The 22,470-nt window shown below is 45.0% G+C and overlaps 1 protein-coding gene and 1 long non-coding RNA gene across 2 annotated transcripts; both read right to left on the bottom strand.

The window, feature by feature from the left end:
- Positions 1-12,236: 12,236 nt before the first annotated feature.
- Positions 12,237-14,751, bottom strand: LOC123411064. Its single transcript, XR_006613165.1, has 2 exons — positions 14,600-14,751; positions 12,237-14,388 (listed from the first exon to the last, which is right to left on the bottom strand). It is a non-coding gene; the product is annotated as an uncharacterized LOC123411064 (long non-coding RNA).
- A 2,025-nt stretch (positions 14,752-16,776) lies between these two features.
- On the bottom strand, positions 16,777-22,007 carry LOC123409114. The gene is made up of 8 exons (XM_045102097.1): positions 21,689-22,007; positions 20,941-21,039; positions 20,694-20,777; positions 19,978-20,462; positions 19,364-19,799; positions 19,143-19,222; positions 17,284-18,669; positions 16,777-17,104 (listed from the first exon to the last, which is right to left on the bottom strand). Exons 1-7 carry the CDS (start codon positions 22,005-22,007, stop codon positions 17,323-17,325), a joined length of 2,850 nt encoding a protein of 949 aa, XP_044958032.1. The 3' UTR covers positions 16,777-17,104; positions 17,284-17,322.
- Positions 22,008-22,470: the final 463 nt, after the last annotated feature.

The raw sequence follows: 22,470 nt of genomic DNA, 5'->3' as shown, positions 1-22,470 counted from the left end.
GGCGCTTCCCCGACCGCCCCGACTCCCCTTCGCTTCGCCGACGACGTCGTTCGACGGAGGAGACTCACCGCCACCCTCCTCCATCGCACCCCCACCCCACCGGCGACCTCCCCACCTCGCCGGAGCAGCTACCTCGCCGGAGTTCTTCCTCTCTGTCACCCATGGTGAGATTCACGAAATCTCGTATTACAGTTTTTTCACAAAATTGCAATTTTAGAAAATTCATATCTATTAGTATATAACTCTGAATTAGGTGATTCTTTTTGCGTTGGATCACAAATTTTATGTAGTTTCTATAGAAATATAATTTGTCTATGTTTGGATTTATAAAATTTGAATTAGATCAGATTTGATTTAAAGCTTGTTTTGCTTATACCGGGAGTTTAAAAATAGCTTTTAAATTAATTCTTTTCGCTACTGTTTCCTATTGATCATATCTTTCAGTAGTTTAAGTTCCAATTTTTTTAAAATATTTTTACTTAGGGTTTTAAGCAAAACAGATTCTGTTTTAGCCTTTTTTGTTTTCTTGCTATTTCTTTTGTATTAAATGTTCTTAATTTGTTTTTTTTTTGTAATTGTGACAAGTTATATTTTGTTTTTGATATTTACAAGTAAATTTTCAACAACAACAAAATTTTATTTTATTTATTCTTATTTGTTTGCATAGAATCAATTCTAGTTCTATACTAACTTGCGAATTGATTGCATTACTAGTTTGATTTCCTATTTTGAAAATACTTATAAAATAATATTGTTTTGTAAATTTTACTTTTGTTATCTTAGTTATTTTATATTTTGTTTTCTGTTATTTTTTCTATTTTAGTGTTTTATTTTCAGATTAGAACAAAAACTATATAGTGTTTGATGTAGTAGAAGGCTTCCTAGCTTCTTTGAAGCTTCCTTTGGATTTTATCCGCTCTCTCTTATTGTTTTTTGATTGCATCAACTTTTATTGCTGTTTGTTAATTGATTTCTAGAATGATTGCTAGTGTGAGTGCTTATGTGAATACTATGTTTGATTATATAGATTTCATCGGAGAGTGACGAATAGTTCTATCACGTATTTCCCGAGAACGAAAATTCTTCTTCGCCAACATCACCAGGCAAGTCATTTTGATCATACTATCTCCTATGTTTTTTGATGCATGGTAGTTTCACCTTTCTTTGCCCAATTGCATGCTGCTTAGGTACTTGGAAATTTTAGTATAGGTTGTAGTATCATGTGGTAGGCACACAACAACCCCGATACTTGGCCCCGGGACGACAAATTTCATATTGCTATGCTTGAGTAGACGGGATTTCGGTTGAGTGCATAACACGAGTGATGCGAGGTTGATTAAATAACCAAGACCGGTTAAGACAAGATTTTCAACTCCGGGTGAAGGACGGTTGATTGGCTCCCTGGAGAAACCAGTGGATGACCCGGGATGCTGGAGACGGCCATGACATCTTGCGGAAAGCTTCACCCAGGCTCAAAGAGACGGACGGATATTTTCAAGACCCAAGGCTTACCTGCACAGCCACAAGTCATTATGGGCTCTGGCTTGGTTGGACAACTCGGCGACTCTGGACAGGCGGTGCTAGCAGATGTAGAAGAACGGTAGGATTGGATGGGCACCGACAGGGATTCAGAGGGACCCGTTGAAAGACCATGTTTTGATCATCCGGTCTTCAAACACCCTGAAGTGCAAGGACATACACGGAGGCAATCAAATCTTGTGGGGAATGTGTGCAAAACTCTGCAGAGTACTCAAACCTAATCGATTAGCCGTGTCCACGGTCATGGACAACTTGAGCCAAAGGAACTGAAGTTATGTGAAATTCTCAACACAAATAATAATATTGATGTGGGTATTATTGACAACATGGGTACGAGAATTGGTCGGTGGAACCATCTCGTTAACAACCAACAATGTAGTAACATTTTGCTTTTAGCCCTCTCTTGATGTAGGAGAAAACTTGCTTTTCGCTAAAAACTTATAGCCCCACCTGCCATATATGCATATAGTATAGATGATTACATTTCACCCCTCTCTTATGTGACTTGCCTGCATATTCAATATGCTGACCTACACGGCTGCAACGTCTTATGTTGCAGATATTTTCTTCGACGAGTAAGAGTACGATTCAGGGTTACGGTCTACACTCAACTTGCCGTTGGTGTTTATTGGGACTCCACTCCCTTGACTGCTTCCGCTGAGATATTTAAGGTATATATCAGTTTTACGCTATTTACATGTGATTGCACTTTGATATATACATTGATGTACTGTGTGTGCCAGCATACTGATCCAGGGATGGCATAGATACACAGAGGCTTGACTCGTTTTGAGTCGGGTCGCTACATCTATGAAGAAGTAAATGCTGAACTGAAAATAATGGAGGTCATGGAGGCCAAGGAAAGGCTGCTTGAAGAAACTAAGGGCAAAAGTAAGAAGGAGAATCCGGCGTTGGACGAAGGGCAATCTTTGCTCAACAAGGAAGAAGCTGAGGAAGAGGATTTTCTTCAACCCTACCTCCACCTTTTACCTCCATCCTTGATCGAGCTCTTGAGGTTATGTGAAATAACTCGTGTTCGTAATACTTTTCTCATCTGTGAAGTTGTTTTGCTGGAGAAACATATCACAGAGCTCCAAGGTATAAATCAAAGATTGATGGCCCTCTTGGAATCAAAAGACAGGACAACTCCATCACCGTCACCTTCGAAGGAAGACAATTAAGCACGGGTATGGGCAATCCCCTTGGCTTGTGCCAAGCTTGGGGAGTTGCCCCGGTATCGTATCACCATCACATCTTTTGCCTTTACCTTTTTTCTTAGTTTGATCCTTTTTTGTTTTATCTTTCTCTAGTAGAATAAAGTTATTAGTGTTCTAGGCTTGAGTTTTGCTCTGTGTTACCCCCAATGTATTCGAGCTCGTGAGTCATATAATAAAGAGTGTTTTAGTTAAGGGCCTTGCTTCATGCCATGATCTAAAGAAAAGAATAATAAGAGAACATAAGCATGAAAGATCATGTAATGGTCTTATGGGAAGTGATGGCTTCACATATAAAAAGAATGTTGATTGAAACTTGTTGTGGGTGGACAAACATAGACCTTGGTCATTGTTGCAATTAATAGGGAGTAATAAGGAAGGAGAGGTTTACATATAAATATATCATCTTGGGCACCATTTATGATTGTGAACACTCATTAAACTATTACATGCTTAGAAGTAGATATTGGACAAGGAAGACAACATAATGAATTATGTTTGCTTGGTTCCGAACAATGTTATATGACTAGAGATCCCTTAGCATGTGACGATTGCTTCCACCTCATATCAGCCAAAACTTCCGCACTAAGTAGAGATACTACTTGTGCATCCATAAACCTTCAACCTAGTTTTGCCATGAGAGTCCACCATACCTACCTATGGATTGAAGAAGATCCCTCAAGTAAGTTGTCATCGGTGCAAGCAATAAAAATTGCTCCCCAAATATGTATGATCTATTAGTGTGTGGAAAATAAGCTTTGTACAAACCTGTGATGAGGAAGACATAAAAGCGACGGACTGCATAATAAAGTTCTTTATCACAGGAGGCTGACGTTCCTTCACACTAACAGGACACACATCCAAACCTCAAAAGCGCATGACAACCTCTGCTTCCCTCTGCGAAGGGCCTATCTTGTACCTTTACTTTTTTTCCTTAAAAGTGTCATGGTGATCGACACCAATTCCTTATTTCGCCTTTATCTTGGCTAATGTCATATGCTAGGGAAAGATCTATATTCATATGTCAACTTGGAAGTAAGTATTCATGAATTATTATTGTTGGCATTACCCTTGAGGTAAGTAGTTGGGAGGCGAAACTATAAGCCCCTATCTTTCTTTGTGTCCAACTGAAACTTTGATCTCATGGGTACCACGTGAGTTTTAGCAATTGTAGAAGACGAAAGGATGATTGAGTATGTGGATTTGCTTTACAAGATCTTATTTGACTCTTTCCGACATTATGATAAATTGCAATTGCCTCAATGACTAAAGGCTATTGGTTGTTAATTCTCAATAAGGTTCTTGATCCATACTTTACTTTGTGAAGGAATTATCACTTTAGCATAAGATATTATATGATGATATTGTTGTTCTAATTATGATCATGATGCCTGCATGTCCGTATCTTGTTTTGTCGACACCTCTATCTCTAAACATGTGGGCATATTTATTGATCTCGGTTTCCGCTTGAGGACAAGCGAGGTCTAAGCTTGGGGGAGTTGATACGTCCATTTTGCATCATGCTTTCATGTTGATATTTATCGCTTTATGGGCTATTATTACACTTCATGGTACAATACTTATGCCTTTTCTCTCTTATTTTGTGAGGTTTACATGAAGAGGAAGAATGCCGGCAGTTGGAATTCTGGCCTGAAAAATGAGCAAGTTTGAGATACCTATTCTGCGCAACTCCAAAATCCGTGAAAATCAACGAGGAATTATTTTGGAATTTATAAAAAATACTGGACGGAAGAAATACCAGAGGGGAGCCACTAGGAGGCCACAAGCCTGCCAGGCGCGACCTACCCCCTGGCCGCGCCTAGGTGGGTTGTGGGCCCCCTGTTGCCCCTATGGCTCCCATCTTTTGCTATAAGGAGGGTTTCGTTCCAGAAAAATCAAGAGGAGGCTTTCGGGAGGAGTCGCCGCCGCCACGAGGCGGAACTTGAGCAGAACCAATCTAGAGCTCCGGTGGGGTCGTCCTGCCGGGGAAACTTCCCTCCCGGAGAGGGAAATCGTCGCCATCGTCATCACCAACACTCCTCTCATTGGAGGGGACTCACCACCATCAACATCTTCATCAGCACCATCTTATCTCCAAACCCTAGTTCATCTCTTGTAACCAATCTCTGTCTCGCGACTCCGATTGGTACTTGTAAGGTTGCTAGTAGTGTTAATTACTCTTTGTAGTTGATGCTAGTTAGATTACTCGGTGGAAGATCATATGTTCAGATCTCTAATGCTATTCAATACCTCTCTGGTCATGAACATAATTATGCTTTGTGAGTAGTCACTTTTGTTCCTGAGGACAAGGGATAAGTCTTGCTATAAGTAGTCATGTGAATTTGGTATTCGTTCGATATTTTGATGCGATGTATGTTGTCTTCCTCTAGTGGGTGTACCTATACAATATTCCATTGTATTGGGTGTGTTGGGGACACAAGAGATTTCTTGTATTTGATTGTAGGCTTGTTTGAGAGAGACCATCTTCATACTACACCTTCCATAGATTGATAAACCTTAGGTCATCCACTTGAGAAAAAATTGCTGCTATCCTACAAAACTCTGCACTTGGAGGCCCAACAACATCTACAAGAATAAAGTTGGGTAGTAGACATCAATGCACACATATGCACATATACTAATTCCTATAAACACACATACACATATTCTATTTCTATGAACACCTTTGAAACACTAAGACGACATAACATCTCAAGATTGACAAAGCCATCACATGCGTCGTATTTAATAGGAATATTTCCTTTCACTGAATAAGCATCACCAAAATCACTAAAATAAATATAAAAATACGACCATCAATATCAAATTTAAAACTTGAATTCTGATGGACTGGTTCCTCAAAAGAAACCTAAGAGCATCCACAATCGCACACCCCGTACTCGCCTCACACGCCCGCGCGAGTTGTCCAGTCAGTGTTCGGATGAAAATACGCCACCCAATTGGGCGTCCCATATCTGGCCCAAGCACCCGGACTGACCGGCAACCCCCATATCCAGTCCATATCTATGGCAGATATGGGGATGTCTGGACCCCAGCACCATTTCAGATCTGGCCCACTCTGACCCACCTGACCTCACATAAATTGGATCCTATTCGCACTATGGACAAGACCCTAGCTGCATTCCACTCCCCTCCCCTTCAGTTCACCCCTATCCATCCACAAGTTCCCATCTTGCAATCTCTCACCTTCTCCGGCATGGCGGGTAACAGATCCGAGTCCTATGCCTCCAGATTCGTTGATCCACATCTTGTCCCATGGGTCCTCGAGGAGGATATGATCGTGAGTGTTGTGCTTCGCCGCTCCCGAGAGGAGGTCGCCTGTCGACAGCGGTCAGACTCCTTCTGCTGGAAATTCATTTCATCTTCCCAAATAACACATGGATTTGGCACGTGGTGTGCAACCGCTGCCTCATCAAAGCCGTTGCGGCCCTGTCTAGTGTCCGAATGCGGTGGTGGATGCGCAACTGCTTTGTTGGTGCGCCGAGGCAGAGGTGAACCCATGTCTGTTGTCCGATGCAAGTATGACACGATGTGCCTGCCGTGCAATGCAGCGGGCGCGGGAGGCGGCGTGAGCCTTAGTCATGTGCCATTGGCAAGGCGGAGTCACACTCTTCTGCACATGGTGTACGACCAGCCCGGGATCCACACCAGTATTGGGGATGCCACCGGCTCCGACCATGACATATCCATCATCGATCTCATGTTCACCAACGACATGCACGCGACGGGCTCCTACGAGGAAGAGTGGGTCATGAGAGATGGAGACAACTTGACTCCAGTGAGCCTACACTTGTACCATGTCCTACTCTACCTCGTCAGCTATTAGACAAATGCTTCGAGGAATGCAACTGACCGTTGGACATGGGCACAACGATACCGAATAGCTCCGCTTAGATTAGTTTTTCTGCCTAATGTCCATGATCCAACATTGTTTGTGCACCTTTCTGCTCGTGGTCGCACTCTTCTTCTTCTATATGTTGCTGACATGGTCATCGCTCGCGATGATCTTGAGTACATTGCCTTTGTCAATGCCCATCTGAGTGAGCAGTTTTCTATGTCCGATCTTGGTCATCTTTGTTAGTTTCTTGGGATTGAGATTTCCTCCACTTATGATGCCTTTTTTATTTCTCAATATAAGTATATCTAAGATCTTCTTACTCGTGCACCTCTTAGTGATGAGCGCACTATTGAGACTCATATGGAGCCTACTGTTCACCTTTGTGCTTCTCATGATGAGCCCTTGTCTGATCCGACCCGTTATCACCATCTTGTTGGGAGCCTTATCCTGTCACCCGTTCGGATATCTCCTATATTGTTCGTATCCTGAGTTACTTTGTTTCTTGTCACACTTCGGTTTATTATAGTCACCTCCTTTGTGCTCTATGATATCCTCGTTGCAGGATCTCTCACCGTCTCTTCTTTCCTGGTTCCAGGTCATTACATCTCTAGGCTTATTCAGATGCTACCTGGGCTAGTGATCCTTCGGGTAGCCATTCACTTTCTGCTGATTGTGTCTTTCTTGGTGGTTATCTCATTGCCTGGAAGATGAAGAAATAAACTGCAGTTTCCCATTCGAGTGCAGAGGCTGAGTTGCGAGCTATGACTCTTCTCACGACATATGTTACTTGGTTACGCCGGTTACTTGAGGATTTTGGTGTTACTATTAGTACACCTACTACACTTTTGTCAGACAATACAGGTGCATGACCATGTTAGTGCTCTTCAATATGTGCCTCCCAAGTTACAACTGAGCGACTTCTTCATGAAGGCCCAAACTAGAGCGCAACATGAATTTTACCTCTTCAAAATCAGTGTTGTGGTGGCTTTTACCTTTTGTATTCTGCCCATTGGCCTCTCCCTATACATGTATATATATGATGGCTAGCATATGATAATATCAAGTTGCATATCTTACATTCTTAAGAATCTGGTTCCAATTATCTCAACATGCAAAGTGTCCACCTCAATGTTCCACTAAGCAATGCATTTAAGTCTTCGCTCCCACTAAGCCATTCAAAATTTTCCACATAAGTGAGTCAAGTGTTTAACTTATAAATTACAATTATTTTAGCATTAGTCCATGCATACAAGAGTGCCACATCATATATTCATGTTAGTCATCCTTCAAATTTTTGTTTGAAATGACATTTTTAACTAAAACTTATTTTTCTTAGATTTTTAGATACTTTCTTTTCATTATATTTAGTAACTATTTTTTCCTTTTTTGTAACAAATTTAACGCAACAATTCACGCGGAAAGAGTCATACTCATTACTCATGTCCACTTTTTCCTTAAGGAAGAAGACATCCACGTGGACAACTCCAAAGAATTTTAAAATCACATTATGCTACTTATGTTCCAAATCTATTTTATGACAATAAAGCAATTTAGTTAAATAAATCTCATGGATTTGTATTTTCATGCTGATATTGTTAATTGTAATACTCATGTTTCATATAAACATGTATCATCTAAACATATTGCCAACAATTCCCATAACAATCCGTGAGTCAAGCTTGCAATGGTTAACCGTTACCCAATCCTTGTGGATAATCACTCTATCACAGGACGAGGATGTGCCAACTTTAATTTCACGGGAAATCTAGTGGGTAAAATACCTTACCCAGCGCCCAAGACGAGGATGGGTATGGGGGTGAAATAACATTACCTGTGACCGTTACCCGCCTTACCCATGAAGGCCTTACATGTGGGGCCTAAAATTAGTAGACCCCACGTAATTTCCATCCTTACCGACCTAAATTTTCACACATCCCACCCCTTTGGAGAAAAATACTAAGAAATCCCTAACTTAGCCGCATCTTATTTTTTATTATGTTAAAATCCTATTTTTGTACCAAAATGCTATAAAAGCTTGTTATTGATTGTGTGTATAGGTTTCCCCATCAGGATGAAAAACTTGACGGGGATGGAAATGAAAATATTTTATCCCCACAAACGGGTATGGGGATAGGGACGGGTATGAAAAGGCTGTTGCGGGGACGAGATGAAAGTCCACTACCCGCATGGGTTATCCTCATTGCCAGCCTGCCCGTGGGGAATTGTCTAGTTTCCTAACAACTATAACCAATCTACATTGAGTCCGTAGGTAGTCAGTATCCAAAAGGCGACTGCTAGCCGCTGACACCCGACCCAAATTGGGTCAGTTGGACCACAGCCGCACGATCCCAACAGTATGAGTCATTGGATCTCCAGGGGCAGGTCGTCGTCTTCCTTGTCTTCTTCCCCGCATCTCCTTTGTTCCGTGTCTACAACAACTCTATTGCCGCCTCCTCTCGGTGATTGCTGCTATGTGGCTCGCGTCTAGCAGCCTCATGGATAGTGCTCTCCTCTCTCCCGCTCCTCCCGTATCTCGCGCAACACTCCCACATCTTATGAAACTCAATGGGGCGTGCATCGTGCTCTTCTACTGCCCCACCCCTCCCGATCGTAGCACCGCACGTTTTATCCTTGCTACATGCCAGATCTCGTTGCCGGGATTCATGGCAACCCACCACCATCATCTCGTTTTGTGCTTCATGGTCGTGCTTGAAGCACCATGACCCATGAATGGACTTAGAAAAACATGTCGCTGATAGTAGCAAAAAATTGAGGCTGATGCAGCAAAAATGTCGTCCTCGCCGTTGTCGGTCACATCTACTGTAAAGCACCATAGCCTCATGAAGCTTTTTCAGGGGCCGGATGTAGCATTTTCATCTCTGTGTTGTAGTTTTTTTGCTATTACACCATGGCCGTGTTGGAAATATGCCCTAGAGGCAATAATAAACTGGTTTTTTTTATATTTCCATGTTCATGATAATCGTTTATTATCCATGCTATAATTGTATTGATTGGAAACTCAAATACATGTGTGGATACATAGACAACACACTGTCCCTAGTGAGCCTCTAGTTGACTAGCTCGTTGATCAAAGATGGTCAAGGTTTCCTGGGCATAGACAAGTGTTGTCACTTGATAACGGGATCACATCATTGGGAGAATGATGTGATGGACAAGACCCAAAACTATGAACGTAGCATATGATCGTGTCAGTTTATTGCTACTGTTTTCTGCATGTCAATGTATTTGTTCCTATGACCATGAGATCATGCAACACCCGGACACCGGAGGAATACCTTGTGGGTTATCAAATGTTGCAACATAACTGGGTCACTATAAAGGTTCTCTACAGGTATCTCCAAAAGCGTCTATTGGGTTGGCAAGGATCAAGACTGAGATTTGTCACTCCATGTGACGGAGAGGTATCTCGGGGCCCACTCGGTAATACAACATCACAACAAGCCTTGCAAGCAATGTGACTAAGGAGTTAGTTACGGGATCTTATATTACGGAACGAGTAAAGAGACTTGCCGGTAACGAGATTGAACTAGGTATGGAGATACCGACGATCGAATCTCGGGCAAGTAACATACCGAAGGACAAAGGGAACAACATACGGGATTAACTGAATCCTTGACATAGAGGTTTGACCGATAGAGATCTTAGTAGAATATGTGGGAGCCAATATGGACATCCAGGTCCCGGTATTGGTTATTGACCGAAGAGTGTCTCAGGTCATGTCTGCATAGTTCTCGAACCCGCAGGGTCTGCACACTTAAGGTTTGGTGACGTTTCGGTATAGTTGAGTTATATGTGTTGGTGACCGAAGGTTGTTCGGAGTCCTGGATGAGATCCTGGATGTCACGAGGAGTTCCGGAATGGTCCGGAGACGAAGATTGATATATAGGATTTTTGCATTTGGCTTCCGGAAAGATTTCGGGCATTACCGGTAAAGTACCGGGAGTGACGAATGGGTTCCAGGGTTTTACCGGGAGGGGCCACCCACCCGGGAGAGAACCTAATAGGCCCATGGGTGGCGCACCAGCCCTTAGTGGGCTAGTGAGGCCAGCCCAATAGGACTATTTCAGCAAAGAGAACAACAAAGGAAAAAAAAAAGAGGAGGTGGGAAGGAAGGAAAGGACTCCTCCTTCCAAACCAAATTGGAGGAGGATTCCTTCCTTCCTAGCTCGGCCGACCCCTCCTACTTGGAGTAGGAGGAAAGTCTCCACCCCTTGGTTCCTCCTATATATACTAGAGGTTTTAGGGTTTTTGACACACAACTTTTCCACGTGCAACCCTAAACCTCTACTTCGTAGTTCTTCCTCTAGATCGTATTTCTGCGGTGCTTAGGCGAAGCCGTGCAGGAATAGATCACCACCACCACCGGCGCACCGTCACGCTGCCGGGGAACTCATCTACATCCCCGTCTCTCTTGCTGGATCAAGAAGGCGGAGATCGTCATCGAGCTATACGTGTGCGGAACGCGGAGGTGCCGTCCGTTCAGCACTTGATCGGGACGGATCGTGGGACGGATCATGAGACGGTTCGTGGGACGGTTCGTGGGACGGATTGTGAAGACGTACCACTACATCAACCGCGTTTATTAACGCTTCCCGCTTAGCGATCTACAAGGGTATGTGGATCCGATCTCCCTCTCGTAGATGATCATCATCATGATAGGTCTTCATGTGCGTAGGATTTTTTTTTGTTTCCCATGCAACGTTCCCCAACAGGCCGGCCCAACTTCATGTATCATGTTGAAGCTTTTTAAGATGCTGGATGTAGCATTTTAGGAAGCCGATTGTAGCATTTGGGACTACGAGTTGCAACTATTCCGCACATCGGTCTTAGCCAGTCTGCTCTCCAGTTGCAACAAACAAAAAAACTCGATGTAGCATTTTGTGATGCTGGTTGCACCTCCGCTGAACGCCGGTCTCAACACTCACTTCTCTCAATCCAGCAAAAATATGCGTCGACCGTAGCAAAATGAGTTGCCGGTTGCAGCTCTACCTCGAGCTAGTCGCAACTTCCTCATAGCCGGTTTGCAACAAAATATAGTGTTGTGCATCGCCGGTCATGGATGCAGCTCGCTAGCCATAGCTGTTGTAGCTCCGGTCATCATGGAGCAGTAGTAGATGCAACTGAGAGAGTGAATCAAGGGGGAAGCTAGCTCGGGGGTTGGCGAGACAAAGGGACGAGGAAGAAGATGGCGAGATAGAAGGACGGGGAGAAGATGTGCGACCCGGCGGCAACCGAGGGATTCGAGGAGCTGACGCGCAGGATGGAGGCCGACGGCGGCGAGCTCTGCCTAGCACCCTTCAACGACACCTGCGTGAGATGGGGAAAATATAACGTATGTGGCTCCCCGTCGCCCCACGTGTCGTGACTCGAGTCATTGTAGCGCGTGTGCGTGGATGCGTCCGGACCAACGTTTCCACCGGTGGAAACGTTTGCCCATCCAAAAGATCAGAAAATTACATCTACAATAACTGAACTTGACTCTAGGGGTCACTTTGGTCACGGTATTACGAAAACGCAATTTGCGGTCACCGGACTCGCTGAACCGGGTCACTGTATGGTAACCCATACCATTTCTGCGCGTATTATGTCCACATGGACGAATCTGACCAAAAAACACTTTGACTCACGAACTGGACATGATACATCAAGGGTTTATTGTGAGCCAATTCTCCTCTCATTTCCCACGTCTACAGCCGATTCCCCTCTTGTTGCAAAGTGATGTTATTGCATGGCCTGGACTGAACACACATTTTGGATTTCATAACATTCATTTGACCGCTGAACACTGACAAAAAAGAACAAAACCATTTCTTCCATATATTCTTCATACTGATCAACTGTTGCGCACCTAGTTATCTTCGAGAGCTTGTTTTCAAAACATCTCCTCTGTATTTCTCTCTGAAATTCTACCAAAGGTGCCTGACACAGAATCTGTGTTTTGAGTGAGGAAAATGCTACTCTACAACATTTATTAGGCCATTTTGCTTATCACACATGACAATCCATGCTGAGGTGTTTTGAATCCCAAGAACTTGCTCAGTGTGCTCAGAAACCAGCTCCAAGTGTTATTATCTTCAACACCTACAACATAGTGTGCAATATGATAGATACAATCATTAGGGTCCATGCCCACTGCAGACAGAAGCACACCTCCATACTTAGTTTTCAAATGACAACCATCAAAGCAAATTATGGGCCTACACCCTACAAGGAATCCTCTTTTACATGCATCAAAACCGAAGTAGCATCTCTTGAACCTTGATTCATTGTCTAATTGAATGAAAAATGTGCTGCTAGGTTTGGATCTTATAACTTCATTTGCATAATCCCAAAGCATGTTGTACTGTGCCTCAACATCTCCGTGGATTATCTTCAATGCATATCTCCTTGCTCTGCTTAGTTTACTACAAGAAACTCTCATATTCCAGTCCTTTTGCACTAACCTCCCAAAATTTCTCAAGTTCATTCCTTGATCTGCCCTGAAGTACTCCAAGTACTCTTCTGCAAGATATCTAGAAGTAAACGCCTTTACTTTCCACTTCTTAGAACATTTGTGCTCATCATTTTAACTCTTGATGACCATGCATTTTGTTCTGCTATCGTAACTATAACAAATGTTCCACGGGCCGTGACGCTGACATTTTGCTGAAATTCTTTTCCTGTCATTTACTGGCAATTTGATGTCAATTCTGTTTTTGCAAGCATATTCTCTCACTGCTTGTCTAAACATTTCTGGTGACTAGAAAACCCGTCCAATTTTGAATTGTGGATCATGCAAATCTTCTTTCCTAAAGCTTGTAAATTTATACCTTGCAGCTGCTTCATCATCAGAATCTGGTAGCTCAAGTTCTTCTTCATCAGATCCTTGTACAGGGCCTGGCTTCGCTCTACTATGAACATCAGCAGGCTCCTCCACTGTGCCCTCTTTAAGATCATCATCTAAATCACTCACATCATAATCACTATCTACAATATCATGAGCATAGGCTGATCCTTGTTCACTCCCAATTACTTCAGCATCAGAAACTTCTCCCTCACTATCCTCTTCACACCGCTCCTCCACATATGCAATTGCTTCTTCTCCTGCTTGTTGTGCATTTTCTTCTTCTACTGCTTGTTGTGCATTTTCTTCTTCTACTGTTTGATCTACAGCTTGATCTCCACCTATTCCTTGTTCTTCTTCTGCTTGGTCTGCATCATCTGCAATGGTCACATGAGTGACGAACTTACACTGCATATTTTGCACTGCTTCCTCCTTAAATTTTTTCTATCCAATAAATCTTTCTGAATCTCCTAGTTATGCTTCTCTAGTGCTCCCTCCTTACTGATCTGAATTGGTTTGATAGGACTAACAACAGTAGGCGAGTCTGCTACAGGAAACTCTATCACATCATCCCAGTCAAACTGCGTGAAGTTGTCATCATGATCAAGATACATTTGCAAATACTTGTGTCCAAATGTTACATGTTCCCTCGTGTTCAGACAGTCATCATTGCAAGTTATCTTCACAAGACCACCTTCAGTCATTGGTTTACCAGGCACACAGTAATACATGTGCATCTTCCCTTCACTTCATAGCCCAGTTGTTCAACCAGATCTTCTAACTTCACCACAGTAAGTGTATCCCCTTCGACATAATCATACCACACGTTTTCTCCATTCACATATGCACAGTTTTTACCAACTCCAAGGAAATAACCACCAAAATTGATGCAAAGATTGAAGTTTGAGGCATTTGAGGCATAGCAATTTCATCTGCAGGTTGACATAAAACCCTAGATTAACCGCCTAAAATCCATAGAAGAACGAAAATCCTAGCAGTTACATCAAAATCTGAAGGCAAATAAGAGCGATTAACCACCTAATCGACCTCAAATCACTAGTTTCAGAGAGAAGAGGGGTGTGTGTGTGTGTTGGGGGGGGGGGGGGGTGGTTGCAGAGGTCCAGAGAGGAAACATGGGCTTACCATACACAGGCGCTGGATCTCCTTCTACTCGACGACGAGGTGACATGGTTCAAGTCGTCGATGAACCCTCTGGCCACCGTCGCTCCGTCGGTGGATGCATCCGTCGGCGGCGACGAAACCCTAACCGAGCATCACTCTGATCACCTCCTCCCCTTTCCTTTCTCTTCTCCTGTGCCTCGGAGGCGTCGATGAAAAGTTGAACCGTCTCGAACAGGTGGTGGTTGCTCGCTTCTTAATTTTCTGTCGACGTGTCATGTCCAGCCCGGTAACCCTAAATTATGTTTTCGTTAATACAATGACCAAAGTGAATTACTGTAAATGTAATTTTCTCCATAAAGACCGAAGCTCTGTTCCTCCCGAACCACATGAAACTGACCTCACCACTCATTGCCGCGGTGCCGCCGCGTTCACCGCATGCGCTCATTCCTCAGAGCCCAATGAAAACGGGGGACCCGAATTGCATAGCTAAAATTTTAGGCTGTTACTGACGCATCTTAGTTTTATGGCTGTGTTGAAAGCATGCAATGTTTTTCTCCTAACCTCTGTTTTTCTTTGCTGCATCTGCTGAAGAATGGTGCATAAATGATGAATCATGTTTTCTTCTCACACTTGTATAAATTCTAGGCATCATAATCTGCAGCATCCCCCCTTTCCCTACGTTGCAAATGGGGCTAAATTTTTCTCTCCTAGTCCTCCCCCCTTTGTACTTTTATTAGTAATCTGTGATTTCAACCTCACTATTTATTGCACCATTTCTTTTATACTAGTTCACTTTCACTCTGCTGCTTTCGGTGGGTAAACCTTTTGAATTTTTTTTATGGCAATGATGAATTTGGCTCATTACGAGTTACAGATAACAGGCTAATGTCTTGTTCAGGGCATTGGTAATTTACTTTGAATCCTTCAGGAAGTGAGATAGTTCCTTTGAAATACAGGCTCGTAAACGCTGGTAAACCCGATCTCCGTCAATGCAATTAATATTCAGTTGTGCTTCTGCACTGCTGCACATAAGCATATGACACTCCTTTTCTTCTCTGTTTTGCTGATGTGGACTGGGGATGGAATGTTCTGGGAGCTTTGTTCTGGTCAATATAATCAAAGTATTAGTTTCTGGGTGGATGCTCCAATTTATCCAGTTTGTTGGGTGTTTGTTTGCTTCCTGGTGGGGTACCAACATCAGTTTATTTCCGGAACAAACATTAAAATTTGGGGACTCAGTTACTGAACCATCAATGGTTTGTTTCCTGCATCATACAGTTCCTTCCACTTGCAAGAGACGTGTTACTGAACTTCACCCCATATGTTTGTTTTCACTCAATTTTACAAATGGAGTGCTTCACTCAGTTTACTGTCGGCTCTGCACCTGCTGATAGAAACAAGCTTACCTTCATTGGAGGCACAGTGGTACTGCATATATTTGACCCGAAGATCCCTTGCTTCTTACTTCAGACAACTGTTTTTCTAGAACACGCAGGAGAGCTGCGCATCATTATATTAAGAAGAGGAAAGAGTTCTAAAAAGCCTCATACACGCCCATTAGGACAGAAGTCTATTACAAAGAAACACCTAAGGCCAAATCCCTTGTAGCCCTTTGACCCCAAGCATACCCCACAAGTGAGCCTCCTCCCTCATGTTCTGCAGAATTATATTAAGACTAGGTGAAGCCCCCTCAAAAACACATAACCATTCCTATGCTTTCATACCCACCAAACTACCAACACGACCAAAGTGTCAAAACCCTTGCGATGTTGTCTATCGACTTGATGCCCTGCTTTGTTCTACCAAGCAGTAAGAACAAAGATCATTTGGTCCAGGCGTAACGTAAGGCGCTTGGCAACTAAAGTTGCCATCCTTGCGTAACTAAACTTGCCATAAAAAATGTTCGGAGTTGCCATGTGTTCGTGCCACACGTGTGACACTTATCAGGGTCCAAAAACACATGGAAGTGCTTCTATTTCTGAAAAGGAATATTTCTTCGGTTCACTACTCAGTTTAAGACCGCAATAAAACAATGAAGATCTATATCTAGACTGTTGGTTTCTTTCTTGTTAATTCTATGGAAAGAGCAGCATTGCAGTGATACAAATTAATGTAGCACATCGTTCCAGATAATTTATAAAAGACACTCCATTTGATAGTGTAAATCATACATGAAAATTGGTTCTACCAAACATAACATAACCTTGTTTAGGATCCCAAAAGACAACCACCGAGTAAAAGCTAAATCTGATGTAAAACTGAACTCCATGACTAGAGTACAGGCTGATGGCATGCCATCTCATAATCTAAATCATACATGAAAGTTGGTTCTGCCTAACATACAGGACAACCTTATTTATGACTCCAAAAGATAACAGATAAAACTAAACTCCTTCTGACTAGCACAATTTCACACACAGAATGTGCAAGAATCAGCAGGTAGAGGAGCATCTCTCTCCAAGTTAGGGGCTAACGACCTAACTACAGGTCTCCATCCATGATATTAACCTCGTTGATTGCTAAACCCTGCAGTCGGAAAACAAGTTTAGTTAGATGCAACCTTATCTAACTCCGTAGTGCTAGTGCATTTATGTGCAAAGCCTGAAAAAACTGGAGACAAGATAGTAGTATATGTGCCAAAACGAAAGCAGGCTGGGTAAAAATGGGCAGGCATCATGCAGGAAAAGAATGAGAAAACTTCTTACCTCATTAAGCATGTTGATGACGGTAAAAATTCTGTCCATCTAAAAATCTCCAAATTCCCAGAACTCATCACTGTTGATATTCAGCTGACCATCAACAGCTTCTTGATTAGCTGTGCTTTGTGCTTGCACAGGGAGAACGCCGCCTGCACCCCCACCATTCAGCATCTGAGTTGGCGCGGCAGAAGTCCCCATCTCAAGATCAGGCAATGCAGCACCGATGCTTGAAGCACTACCAAGTGCGAAGTTACCATTCAGCATCTCTACCGAGCTTGTGTTGTTGTTGACTGCTTCCACCGAGCTTATGTTGTTGTTGATTGCATAGTCACCATTCGGCATCTCCACCTGGCTTGTGTTGTAGTTGATTGGGAAGTCACCATTCAGCATCTTCACTGAGCTTGTGTTGTCGTCGATTGCGAAGTCACCATCCAGCATCTCTGCCCAGCTTGTGTTGTCGTCAATTGCGAAGTCACCATCCAGCATCTCTGCCCAGCTTGCGTTGTGGTCGATTGCGAAGTCATCATCCAGCATCTCTACTGAGCTTGTGTTGCCGTCGATTGCGATGTTGCCATTCAGCATCTGTACTGAGCTTGTGTTGTTGTTGATGGCTACATCGACGTTGAAAGGCGCCATCTCCTGACTGGAACCTGCCAGCGATGTTCTGCTGTTTAAGAAAGCTGCTATTTGATTCTGCAGCTCGTCGAGACTCATCGGTACCTGGCCAGCTATCTGCCCAGCTGGTGAGGCTCCAAGGCATGTGAGCTGGTTGATGTTGGGGATGTTCGCCTGCGATGGCCCTGGAGTCGTTCTCCAATCGTCACGGCTAAGATCAGGATACTTCATAGCTGCTTGCCAGGAGTTGCCTAGGCAGTTCCCGGTATCTCTGTATGGATTCCTCCGAACTGGAGGTCGGAATCCCGGTTGGCGAGATGACTGCATTGGAAACCGATTCAGAGGCAAACACATCCCAGCATTGTGTCTGTCTCTGTCCGCCAAGAAGATGCCTCTGTTTGTCCCCAGCAGGTTGCCGCGCAGTATGCCCATGTAGGATGAGTCGCCACGGGAATGGCTGGAGCTGGAGGAAGAGGGCCACTGTCTCGCACCCGGCAGCAGTGACGATGATCTAGGTGCGGCATCCCTGAAGAGCATGCTGCCACCATGGGCACCCGCACCACGCGCTCCGAACGCGGATGTATGATCCCTCCCTGTGGGGAGACTGGTAGGGTTCCAAGAGGCTGGGTTTGCTGACGGCCGATATATCCCTTGTCCATGGAAATACTTGATGCCTTCTTCCAGAGCGTCCCTACTTATGTTACACCTTTCAGCAGCAAGCAAATTGCGCCTCTCTTCCGCCTCGTCCACGGCCCCTCTAAGATACATCCTGTACTTCTGAAATCACAAGATAGGCGAGCACATAGATGAGATGAGAAGCGCATGGAGATTATATTTTGTTTTTTATTGTTCTGAAGATGTATATATAGATCTTGCAAAAAAGAAGAAGGCATATATATAGAGAACAAATTAAAGGAACGAAAGTGCTGCATGGCTCCAAAAACTCTAGAAATCATCGGGCATGATCATTATATCAGATGTGTCACATTCTCACAGAAGAATTATTCTCCCTCTGTAAAGACAAGCTAAGTACAAGCTAAGTAAGGTGGAACAAGTCTATGAAATTCCAGTTTTTGGGCGCACTGTGAGATATGAATACAGCAAAAGAAAAGGAAATTAACTCAGTGCATACAGAAGTCAAGTATAAGGTGGTGGATGTGCTTATATATTGGGAAAGTATCAGCTTGATGCATCAATATATTGCCTATTATATTTAGAAGAAAAGTATACACAAGGCGAAGAAAGTAAACCTGCAGATGACTTGCAACACTCTCTCTAGAGACGTTATTATCCACATTCATCTTAGCCAGTATCTTCGATGGAACAGCCCCTGCATACATACATTCGCATAACCAAAAAGTTCTTTTTATACTAGAGACAATAATGCCAAGATCGCATGCTTTGTTTTGGTAATATTTTTTTTGACGGGTTAATATTGCAAGCCATGAGAAGTGTGATCGAGTTCTCTTACTGTTGATGCCGATCTGACTGACAGCCTTCACAAACTTGTCATGCAGCTCACTGGTCCATGTCGTCCTCAGCCTCTTCCCGGTCGACCGGTCCGGCGACACGTTCTCCTTGTTCGCATCATGGTCATCTCCATCGTGTTCATGACTCTTCGCCCATCCGTACTTGGTGCTTTCTGCACCGCCCTGCTCACCGCCGGCGGCTCCTCCTGTAGGTTGCGCCTTCTCAGCGGCAGCATTACCGATGCTGCTGCAGAAGCTCCATGGGTCAGGGGTTCTCCTGCTTATGACTTGCCGCCACATGATATTGAGATCATTGGTTTGCACCGGCTTCACCAGGTACCCACACGCTCCGTAAGCTATAGCTTTTACAAGAGTGAAGTCTGTTTCAAACCCTGATGATGTAGGGCTTGACGTAAATAAACCCTGATCTTTAAATCCCTGAAGTTCATACCCTGACATTTCTTATCCCGGTTGAAATCGCCCTCACACCGGTTTTAGGACTGGATTTGCTGATGTGGCGCCGCGGGTGGGTGGGATTGCAAACTCAAGACACCATGTGGCCTGGGTGAAATTTGCTGTTTCTACTTTCTATATCAAATGCCAGTGGGGATCGAACCTTGGTGCGTGCGTGTGGCCTAGGCGTGAGCGCGGCGCGGCTGGGGCGGGCGAGCGCGGGCGCGGGCGCGTGCGCGGCTGGGGCGCGCGCAGGTGCGGCCGGGGCGAGCGCGGGCGCGTGCGCGGCCGGAGCGGGGGCGAGCGCGCGCGTGCGCGGCTGGGGCTGGGGCGGACGTGCGCGGCCGGAGCGGGGCAGCGCGCGCGGGCGCGGCTGGGGCGCGCGCAGGTGCGGCCGGGGCGAGCGCGGGCACGACTGGGGCGGCTGAGCGCGAGCGCGGGCGCGGCCGGGGCGCGCGCGGGTGCGGCTGGTGCGAGCGCGGGCACGGCTGGGGCGGCTGAGCGCGAGCGCGGGCACGGCTGGGGCGAGAGCGCGCGGGGGCACGGCTGGGGCGGCTGAGCGCGCATGGGACCCATCTGCAGGTAGCTGACTCACCTCTATCCCGGTCTCTCCGGAGCCACATAGAAATCCTACTGTTTGAATACAGACTAAAGGTCAAAAACGACCGGGATCAATGAGATCAGGGTATGAACTTCAGGGATTGAGACGTTAGGGTTCATTTACATCACGCTTTACATTTTCAAGGTTTAAAACAGACTCCACTCGCTTTTACAATAGCCTCGGGCCTCTCATTCGCCGATAACACTGCACATAGCATATCAATCAGTGGCTCAGTTTCAAAATGCAGGAATTAAAAGAAAAATGCACTACCACATCACCGAATGTCGATCCCTGTGGATAAAGATCAGAAAAGAAGTGTTCATTTGATGAACTCTTGTCTTTTCCATATGTAGATGAGGAAACTGAAAGCAGACGCGTTATACATGTTGAACAGACATCAAACGTGCCAAAGAAACTCTGCAATGTTCTATTCTGTTTCAAAGTGCAAATCGGGCAGGAATCAAGCTCATATATCAAGACAATTAACGGCTAACCTGCAATTCAACCGGCTAAGTTTTGACAAACCATCCTCTAAACCTGGGCATCCTCCAGGCTGGGCCTGGTTCGGGCCCGACCTTAAAATCCTAAGCCCGCCCGCCCACCCGAAGCACATGAACAATGTACCTTTTAAATTAAAATGATAAATTTCAGGATATTTAAATGATATATTATATTATATTTCTAATAAAATAGTGATTTATGCCCCGGGCTTTTCTATTATCTTTCCTCTCACCTTGAGTTAGTATATGGCACTAGGTTTCTCAAGGAGAGAGGAAGGCCCGGCTACTTGGTGTGCAGCTGATTGCATCATCAAAGCAGGATGGAGCTCACGAGCTAGATGATGTCATCTCTGCATTGTATGGGAAAGCCAGAGCTCTTGGGAAGGCATGCAAGATAGTCCCTCCGTTCCTAAATATAAGTCTTTTAAGAGATTTCACTACGGACTACATACGAAGCAAAATGAATGAATCTACACTCTAAAGTATGTCTATATACATCCATATGTAGTTCGTAGTGAAATCTCTTAAAAGACTTATATTTAGGAACAGAGGGAGTAGATCAGGCTCCTCACCGAATATCTCCAAGGTAGTTTTAACCACTTGAAGGTCTCCTCTGAAAAATGGTTTCCCTTCACTTTATATTACAAAGCAACCAACATCGATACAACCAACGATAGGTGTTGAAACGGAAGTAACACAATCACGTCCAAAAAAAGAGAAGATAGAAAAGGAACAAATGTTGACAACGGCGGATCAACAAAAAACGAAGAAACCTCGCGACCGCTGCTCCCACCGAAGATCTCCCACCCAGCTCCTAGACTCCGAAGCGTCGGTACCAATCAACACCTCCAAGAAGGGACGTGACAATGACGACGCTGCTGCCAAGGGTTTCCCCGGTACACGGCGAGGAGAAAGGATGGGTAGCCCCCAACGCCCTCTAGGAAGGTCCGGCGGCACCCTCAGGCGCCACTGCGTCGGTGTCGGCCAGGACGACAGGGATTTCTCCTGGTCCCAACCTTCACCTCGGGCGTTCTGGAGCCCACCACCATACCGACCACCACCCTGCGCCAACACGATCTTGAAGCTTCCCATGTCGTCTCACCACGACACCATAAAGTGGGACCTGCGCAACGAAGAGGAGGAACCGAGACTAGAAGCAGCAACACTGTCGGCACCCAGAAGGGCCCAACCTCCACCGTCAATGTCGGTAACCGACCAAACGCCGCAGCAGGAGCATACCAGGCCCGTCCGGGCCCTCAGATGCCCGTAAAGCTCCCGCCGCCGTGCTGCAGAAGGCATGCCATCGGTGTCGCCGGCCCTGGTCCGACCCGCTCCCCCAACTCACCACACAGGAGGCATCATGGCCGCACTGGAGCCGGCTCGCTAGGACCCAGAGGGGCCCCAAGGGACTAGATTTGGTCCGCCCCACCGCCAAGGGAAGCGCCACCACCACATGGGCCGCCGGTTCCCACCACGAGGTTGCCGGGTTGCATCGCCACCGCCCCTTGCCATGGGAAGGAAGGTCGCGCGAGGGAAAAGGAGTTCCTGCCGCCAC

Source organism: Hordeum vulgare, chromosome 7H (assembly GCF_904849725.1).
Source record: "Hordeum vulgare subsp. vulgare chromosome 7H, MorexV3_pseudomolecules_assembly, whole genome shotgun sequence".
Classification (NCBI taxonomy): Eukaryota; Viridiplantae; Streptophyta; class Magnoliopsida; order Poales; family Poaceae; genus Hordeum; species Hordeum vulgare.
The sequence above is the reverse complement of the archived record's forward strand: the minus strand, read 5'-3'. Positions and strand labels throughout refer to the sequence as shown.